This window comes from Sardina pilchardus, chromosome 20 (assembly GCF_963854185.1).
Source record: "Sardina pilchardus chromosome 20, fSarPil1.1, whole genome shotgun sequence".
NCBI classification, from domain to species: domain Eukaryota; kingdom Metazoa; phylum Chordata; class Actinopteri; order Clupeiformes; family Clupeidae; genus Sardina; species Sardina pilchardus.
The window spans coordinates 13,310,985-13,320,114 of record NC_085013.1 but is presented as its reverse complement, the minus strand read 5'-3'; the positions used below and the strand labels follow the sequence as shown (position 1 = coordinate 13,320,114).

The following is a 9,130-nucleotide window of genomic DNA, read 5'->3' as shown; positions in this document are numbered from 1 at the left end:
CGTTATGAGACAACAGTCAGACATACTGTAGGCTAAGTAGTTGCAGTGCCTAATGGCAAGAGAAAATAATTTCACCTGTAGCCTACCTTTCTCTGTAACTACTCCCACCATATTTGTATCCAACTGATAATCGACAGAAGCATGCACAAATAGGTAGTTGTTGAAAATGTGCTGTATGTTCTGTTGAAATCAAAGGCAGCAGAATCAGAGATCAATAATTGAAATATAAAATATTTTATTTTCCTGTTGACATGAAAAAGGCTACAAAAATACTGTGATCTCTTCAATGGCTAGAGATCCTCTTTCACAGAGAATACAGCTAAATAAAACTCATACGCTGTGAAGATGACACACTGTTCATGTACAACACATTTGTGTTGTTGCATACAGTACAAGCACTGTCCTCTGTAGGCTACTCATGACCGAAGTGAGTATGGGTCATACAGCTACTATTACTGATGTCTGAAAACTGTGGAATAAAACCTCAAAAACCTTATTAACAAAAACTCCAAAACTGTGTGTGCTTTCAGTGCAGTGTTGAGTTGACCTAATGTCTGCTACATCATAATACTTTAGTCAAAACTCATCGTCACTAAATATGCTAAAATCTTGTTCATCCTTAATTGCCTTTGGTGGTGTCTGAGACACATGCAGAGACGCCATGTTTAATCCAAGTTCCTCCAGCTCTCCAGAGAGTTCGTTATTGTCCTCTGTGGATTGAAGAGCTTCATTCTCCTCAGGAGTCAGATGGTTGTGCTCAGTTTCAGGTGACAAATCATCTTCTCTGATATTTTGCTGCTCTTGACCATCTTCGGTTTCCCTATCCAGACCAGGTGAGCTACAATCTGTTGGGCTACTTTTCCTCGTTTCTCCATCCAGAACATCTGAACTGTACCTTGCTGGGTTAAAATCTAATGGATCATCTTCTGTCTCTTTGTCCAGAACATCTGAACTGTATCTCGCTAGGTTCAAATCTAATGGTCCATCTTCCGTCTCTCTGTCCAGGGCATGCGAACTGTAGCTGGTTAGATCAAATTTGAATGATTGATCTTCTGTCCCTCTATCCAGAGCATGTGAGCTGCTGCTTAGGCTATACCTTAAATTGCCATCTTCGGTCTCTCCTTGCAGACTAAAGGATGTATTGCTGGTTGGGCTGCGTTGCAAAGGAGTGGAAACTACTAAACGATTCCTCTTTCCCAGTGACTCAAGGTCTCGGTCAAACATGGTGGAGGAGGAAGGTCTGTGCACTAATTTAGGCTGCGTTGTTAAATCTGAACTAAAGCTTGGGACGTCTTGTGAAAATGTGTCCTTCTCTCTTTGCTTTTTTGCAGGGTGTACACAAAAAGTGGAGGCATTTGAGGGACTCTGAATATCATGATGCAAAATGTCCAGAAGGTGGCGCATTTTATCCTACAAAGAGAGAGCGTAAAGTCAGGACATGTAATGGTACAGCAATGCTTGGATTTTAACAGATGACTCTTGAAAACTTAATGGTAGCTTTACCTCATCCAGGCGATGCTTATTTGTTTCAATATGACGCCGAAATACCCTTCTCAATACTCTGCAATACAAAAACAATTTGTTAGGTGTTAGTCTGTGTCAATAACCTGTTAACTTGTTACAGAGCTACACTATGATACATACACACACTACAGAAAAGTTGATTCCTGTGCAGTTCTAGTCTAATGGCAGGTCACATCAGACGCGCTATTGCAACGACATTCACTGACAATTAATTGTTTAATAAAAATGAGCTGTGGTTGCTCAATTAGGCTGTGGTGCACTGCCCAGACTTAGTCCTCAGTTCAATGAACACATGTGCCATTAACCAGTGTGCAATTTAATATCTACAGAGACATGGACCATGGACAGAATAGCTCAAGCCCTTATGTTACAAGGAAATTAAGCCAAAACTGGCTGCCTTATTAGGAACATTTTGGCCAGAGTCTACGGTATAAGTGCTTTTGCAGCCAGAGCATGCAAACCGAAAATCGCAGCAAACAGAAGCTCAGTCAGGTCCAGAACCGTCCTTAATTAATTAAAGCTCCATCACTGTTTAGTTCCTCTTGGTGGCCTCACTGTTGGGCAAGCATACACCATCCATGTTCTTTTATAGTCAATAAGTAGAGGCCATGATGGTTAAATCACAGTATGGTCTGCATTGTTTTTGTCCACTGGGCCAGTGCAACTACAGATCCTTGTTTTTCATCAACAGACTTGATTGGAAGGGAGGTGTTTTGTTGCCAACCATCCGTGATATTACACATGAGCCACAGCATTGATCTAATCTGTTAAAGGACTTTTCAGCTGATTGATTATTCACCGTTATACCCCATTGATTTACAGTGATATTTTTTTTCTTTTTTTCCTTCTTTTTAAATCTCCAACCACTGAAACACCACATAACACCCCAAGGTGCTATGATTACACTGATAAGCAGTGATATAAACAGTAGTGGATGATTCTCCGTAGGATGTCCAAGAGCTATAACAAAAATGTTGACAATATCACCAAGCAACCAGATGGTTAATGGGCTGCCATTAGTTCTGCCCAAGCGTAACAGCTAAGGTGCCGCTGCCTTGTTGATGCCAGTCTGCTTGGCAACTAAATTACTCTTGCTGCTTAGCTTGGCATCTAAACCTCCCCATCTTTGTCAGACTGTTTTTCTCAGCAGCACACACAGATGAAATCCCTAGAAGAAGAGCCAAATAAACTTCCAAATCATTTTAGATTGGGATAAAAAAAGAGATGAGAAAAATCTCGACAAACCGGTCATTGTACAGCCCCAACGTCAAGATTTCATTTGTCACATCTGCAATAAACTCCAGGTAGAGCAACTCTTCTTCCCTATAGAAAATTGAAGTGATAGAGATTGTACACATCCAGTTCCTGTGCATAAATGGAATTTGTAATAATACTGGGTTGAGCATGTACCAAATCAATCAATAAATCAATTTTCTTACTCTTCATTCACCTTCCGCATGATGGGAGACTTGGTTCCATCTGGAGACATTCTGAGACATCAAGTAAGAAAATAGAGTATTGGAGTCCAATTAGATCACTGTACAGTACATAAGCACATTATTCAGCTGAATAAAAGTGAAGGCTGAAAAAAGGATACCTGGACGATGAAAGAAAACCGTTGCCTTTTGTCTTGTTCACTTTGCTGTGTTTCCCATATAGACTGGTGTCTTCATCAAGTATTTCAGACTCAAGGTCAAATGTCTTCAGTAAACAAACATATAGTTGTTAATTTCCTGTCTCTTCACATTCATAATACATTATATACTGTATATATTTTGGTTTTGCTATCAATACTGACAGAGAGAGGAAACAATGACATATTTTGGCTGAAATCCTGACTGACAGTCTATTAAATCCTGCCAGATCAAAATAATCAATAAGAATACAAAAAAGACATTAATTAAAGTCATCTGGGGAAGATGTGGAACAACGTGCACATAACAACATGGCGTGGTATGTACAGACAGGTCGCACTGGGTAAACTGCAGACTGCCTGTCGCAGGAGCTGAGAATTCCATGTCATAGGTGGGTCAGGGAAAGTGGGAGTTTCGTGGTGAAAAAGATGGGAGGAGAAGCATAAAATGTCGGTTTTGCAGCGGAATATTTCCGCCTTGTCAAAGCAGGAGATAATCCAAATTGTGGTTAAATGCGTCAGTAAGAGAAACTTTCAAAGACAACAAAGACAAGAATCTGTTTTCAGAGCAGCAGTTTTGCGTCTTTACTTTATATTATATGAAAAGCTTTCGCTGGCCTTTCAAATGTCTTACATTCACTTTCACGTCATCCACTTAAACTTTCCTACATGCTAGATTTGACCAATCTTCCATAGCCTACGTGATTCCTTTTAATGTTGTCATAAGTCAACTGCGTTTATGATTGAAGTATGCCGTTAAAGCAACACTAAAGAGTTTTTCGTGCCTTAAAATAATGTTTCCAAAATCATTTCAGTGGTTCATCAACTCGGAACAGGGTGAACAGCACTTCTGCTTTCACTTCGCGGCCCTCTATCGGCTATAACCGCACTATGTAACTTTACCAGATCGGGTAGTGTATCTGCAGTTAGATGAAATGAGACATCAGAAACTACAAATCTGACTTGCTTCGATTGTCGCAATGCATCATACTTTCATAAAATCATGCAACATATTCTACCTTGCCTGTGGACATCGTTATTTGCTGGATAAACAAATAACGTGTGTGCAACAGAGGAAAAGTGCTTTAGTGTTGCTTTAAGTTGTAAATGTTTGCAAATTACGGTAGGAGGTGGAGAAAGACACTGATTACCTGATGAACGGCAGGTTTGATAAATAGCACGTAAACTGAAGAGGCTCAACGTGTGCTTTTCTGTGGATTGGCCATGGTGCTGATAACGATGCACTCTCAAATCTACATACATCTGGCCCTGAGTCTTTAAAGCATTGGCCATCCAGGTATTTGGCAAAACCACAGTCAACTCAGACTCATTATCAGTCCTTTCTCATGTTTATCTGACAAATTCACATATAAAACAACCATTTAATACATCAACAACAATTGTAATAATAATATCCAATAATTATCAAACTTACCTGTGGCAGATCCCATTCTGCAGCTAAGTTGTCCTTCGCTTCAGAGCTGAGAAGGAATGCAACAAAATGAAGCTCTAATTTCTTTTTTTTTTTTTAATCTAATTTCTTTTAAAAATTCAAACACATCTCATCATCCTTACAGTGTCCTTTGAAGAACAATTACAGAATGTACAGTATATCTGCATATACTGTAGGCATAACTACATCATTTTGAATGATAACTGATATACACTACTCTTACCTTCCACGAGTTGAGTCCTGCTGCACCAGCCTTGGGCTCGTCTCCTCTGACTGTTTCCTCCGCGGGGGGGTGTAGAAGCGGTACTGGGACAGGTAGGACTTGCTATCCTTCTTCAACGTGCGGGGTGTGAAGGGCTTTTCGGGCTTGAAATGCTTGGAGTGCTTGAGCATAAGGTCTCCGCTGTATGTCTTCTGAACTGGGTCCTGGAAAGTTTTGAATGCACTTTGGCTGCCAGTGGTACCACAAGACCTGAGGAACTGGTGCCTCTGAGGGTTGTCTCGGTAGTTGAATTCGGAGGCATAGCGATGGGTGTTGTGGGTGCTCCCAGCCGTGGTTTGGGGCGGGTATACAATATCTCTGATATGGAATGAAGTGTTGAGCCTAGGCGAGGACATCACAGAGCCCCCCAAGTAATGGCAGCCATCCTCGTCTGCTTGGAGAGAGGTCCTGCTCTGTGTTAAGATAAACAAAATGAGAACTGAAACACTGTAGTGTGTGAGTAGAAATGTACAGGAGATGAAACAACATTCATATAGCATATATCCTTCTTGAATCTTGAATTTCCCCTCAGTGGGGATCAATAAAGTATCTATCTATCTATCTATCTATCTATCTACTGTATCCAATATACCATGGCCTGCTACAGAAACGACAGCTTTCTCTATATGGTATGGCAATGTGAAAACAACAATAAGTGGATGTAAAGTGTGGATTTATGGATGTTGTGTGGATGGTCATTGTGGGTGTTTATTAGTGAGCACATTCTATATGATCAATATAATATGAATAACACAAAAGATGTGGAAGGGGAAAGGCTTGAGGGATGTTGGAAGATCCATTACAGCTTTTGAGGAGCATGATTCTCTGCTCCTCAGTGACCTGGAGGGTGACGATCGCTGAGATGTCTCCCTTTTTAACCGCTCTCGACGCTTTTGGTCAGTGTCTGTAAGGGTCAGAACAGACTCAAATCACATACACGCTGACGCTGATTCTATAAGACATTACGGTACATTATATAACACTGATACTGCAGCCCACAATATTTCAAACACATAAGGGTTCTTACATTTGATGCTACTTTGCATGCTTTTTGGTGCTGATGTATCCACAGCAGCTGAAAAAAGAAAGCAGCGTATATCAGTGACATAAGAGGTGTACTGTGTATGTGTGTGCCCTTATCTTTTCAGAAATAAATACTGAGTTGGACATACTGTATACCTCACAGTTATGTATTTCACCTAAATCTGACTTTATCAAGCATGATATAACTGACGTCTCAGTGAAATACTTAAGCTGAATCTCACGGTTCCATCCAACAGTCTCTCCGGCTGGTTTGAGCACGATTCATGATTATGTATTGTAATTTGTTGCTTTAGCTATGTCTATGTTCTTTCACCACTGGTATTCCCTTTCAGTTAGGTCAGGTTAGATTGTTACATTTTGTATGACTTTTCAACACAAAGCAAGAGAGGGCTCGAGAGGTGTACGTTCATAAGATTCACTGGCCACGTTTCAGAGAGACAGAAAATGCACAATAACACTTACCCTTTGCAGTGTATACCTTCTTGTAATGTGCAAGCATGTGATCTTGAACAAGAAATTGTTTTGTCAAGTTCCCTGAGGCTCCAGGGCAGTATGCTAGAATATAAAGCAAATCATTAGATAACTACTTTAAAGTACACGTGAGATGTTTCATCCTTACAAGGATACAGAATGTTTATTTGTCACATGCATATGATTACTAAATGCAGTGAAATGGTCGAATTGTCAAATCCTTTACAGGTAAGCTACGTTATGAACATGGCAGTATTATTGATGCCCAACAAACGAACATTGCTTCAGTTCATGCACGTCAACAATTAGGCAATAAAGCACTATTGGAGATGTGGTCCTTTCACCCTAATCCTCGACAAAATGCAGAAAATATAGTGTGGCTGGCTGGCTTGCTTGCACAGCAACCATTTTACTGGTTAGCTTCGGATTATAACGTTAATGTTAGCTATCTCAATAGCTAATGTCGCAAAGACATTCAATCTAACTAAACATTCTCTGTTATGCAGGGAACTCGTTACTTAGCGGACTGTGACTGAAACGATAATTAACTTAGAGAAGCTAAAAGTGTGTAGAAAAGTCGCAAGCCCAGGTCTTTAGCTAGCTAGCATAAGCAAGCTAACATTACCTACTAGAAAACAAAGTCGACACACTGTGTAATTAACAGGCTACTTGTCATTACCTCTCTTTGCATCCATGGTGTTATTGTTTTTATATCCCATACTTATTGTAATACTATTTTTATCACTTCCATAGTCATCTCAGAGAGAACAAATGTTAGCTAAACTCCCTGTCATGTCTCTGTAACCCCTCTTAGGCTTCCTCGTCGCCATGATGGTTGCTAGGCTAGCGTCATGACGTTTTACGTGGTTGAATTGCGTAGTTCCTGTAAGCAGGTGTTGGTGGTGCTGATCCAAGGGGCAAACCCCTGGAAGATGCTTATATTGGTGCCCAAAGCTGCTTATTGCCCCAGTTTTTTTGCATGACATTTTCATGATTTTCAGTAGCCTGTAAGGATTCAGTGATTTTGTTTAGGCATAGTGAAATGGATGTATATTTGCAGTATGCAAGGCTTAAACCTGTAGGTTTAAAAAATAAATGTGACAAAGATATGTAGGATATTTCATGATGTCTACTCTAGTAAAATGTGATTTATCCGGCATATTTGAGGAAATATACTGCCACAGGGCCAGAGAGATATGCTTCTTGAATACCATGCTATTACAGGCCTACATGCATGCATGGGGCTAAATCATTAATATTTAAACAAGGCATGTCACTGCTTGGTTACAGTGTGGCATGCTGGCAGGAATGACATCACCTCCCCTATCAGCCTGCTCAGTGGCATCTGCATTAAACAACTCTGTCCGATGAGCTAAAATGTATTAGACAGAGTAAGTGCCACCAGGGAGACAATATCCATCCAATGAGTCATAATCAGTGTGCTGCTTAATGTAAAAATATGTTTGTTTGTTTTTTTTGCTTTGTTTCCGCAGAGCCCCTAAATGGCCATTGTGGGAATCATTTCTTAGAGGTGGACATTTATTTGTAGAGCTCCTTTAGCGTTCCAGAAATAGTTCTGAATCCTCTCACAACAACCTTTGCATTTCCATGCAATACTTTTGCATTCTGCAATAGTTTTCCATTCCCTCGCAATACTTTTCTGTTACCTTGCAATAGTTCTGCATTCCCAATACTTATGAGGGAACTCAATACACACTCAAAAATATAAATTCCCACCTCAATAAGAAAAAAATATTGAATAATTATTATTATTTATTTATTTTTATTTTTTTAAACACATCTTTGTTTTTATTAGGCTACTGTATTTATTTTATTTCTGTGAGAACATTGGGCCAATTGAATGGTGTTGAAGTCTGATATAAAAATTAATGTGACTTGACTTGACTTGATAATGTTCCTTTGACCTTGAAGCATTGTTTTGTAATGTTCTTCAGTTCAGTTTTTGAAATGCTTATCAGTCCCACAGCTGGACTCTCACGACTTTTCAGAACGTTCAACACCAACGGTTTTGGGTGACTCTCTCAGTGTGATCAGTAAACCTCACTCCCTGGCATCATGAGGCTTGTTGATGCTGCAAATGCCTTGTGACAATATGTACACACACACACACACACACACACACACACACACACACACACACACACGCAGGTGCATTTTGAGTCTTTAATGAGTACTGTTTGTTCAGTTCATTCTAGGCTAATGGTCCAGAACAGACCCGGCTCCAGGGGGGGGGCAAAAGGGGGCGGTGCACCCTCAAACAAAAAAGGTGCCCCCTCAGTTTTACTTGGCCTAATCCTAACTGTAGCCTTTTACGATTGATAGTGCCCCCCTGAAAATCTCAAATGCCCCCTTTATCACTGCTCTCTGCAGCCGGGTCTGGTCCAGGATGAACACTGTCTGGTCCAACATGTCCAACAGATGTTGTAGAACTGATACTGAAAATGGACTTTCACCTCTGCCAATTACATAGACACTGTATGGCTTCACCAAGGCTTTTTAAAGGCTCGGTTGGGTTACTCAAGTCATGGTCAACAGTCAATACAGACCAAACTCATGTTGCTGTCATGCCATTCCAGACACTTGGCAGTGGGAGTTCATTTGCTTCCCTATGCAGAATATTGACTTTGGGAGGTTGACTGATCAATCCTCTCTCGGTCCAATCTCACACAATATGATATATTGTTATATATTCTTAAAGTGTTGATTGAAATGAAATCCGTTT

At 40.3% G+C, this 9,130-nt stretch overlaps 1 protein-coding gene across 3 annotated transcripts; it reads right to left on the bottom strand.

Annotated features, from left to right (window-relative positions):
- Positions 1-218: 218 nt before the first annotated feature.
- Positions 219-7,202, bottom strand: spata7 (spermatogenesis associated 7). 3 transcript variants are annotated; one of them, XM_062522935.1, is made up of 11 exons: positions 7,067-7,202; positions 6,379-6,471; positions 5,900-5,947; positions 5,676-5,776; positions 4,834-5,285; positions 4,593-4,638; positions 3,122-3,225; positions 2,964-3,014; positions 2,770-2,847; positions 1,504-1,561; positions 219-1,410 (listed from the first exon to the last, which is right to left on the bottom strand). In XM_062522935.1, the coding sequence occupies exons 1-11, from the start codon at positions 7,104-7,106 to the stop codon at positions 577-579; spliced, it is 1,905 nt and encodes a 634-aa protein (XP_062378919.1). In that variant the 5' UTR covers positions 7,107-7,202; the 3' UTR covers positions 219-576. The 3 variants fall into 3 exon arrangements, 2 of the variants coding, with proteins under 2 accessions (XP_062378919.1, XP_062378921.1); XR_009936523.1 differs by having other exon boundaries at positions 1,334-1,410; positions 2,975-3,014; XM_062522937.1 differs by lacking the exons at positions 219-1,410; positions 1,504-1,561 and having other exon boundaries at positions 2,406-2,847; positions 2,975-3,014.
- Between the last annotated feature and the right edge of the window lie 1,928 nt (positions 7,203-9,130).

What these genes read in the sequence shown, in the direction of transcription:
- spata7 (XM_062522935.1), bottom strand. Translation starts at nt 7,106, where the DNA reads ATGGGATATAAAAACAATAACACCATGGATGCAAAGAGAG. An exon ending in CATGCAAAGTAGCATCAAAT is followed by an intron (nt 5,777 to 5,899) that starts GTAAGAACCCTT and finishes TGACCCTTACAG; the next exon opens with ACACTGACCAAAAGCGTCGA. An exon ending in ATGCGGAAGGTGAATGAAGA is followed by an intron (nt 2,848 to 2,963) that starts GTAAGAAAATTG and finishes AATTTTCTATAG; the next exon opens with GGAAGAAGAGTTGCTCTACC.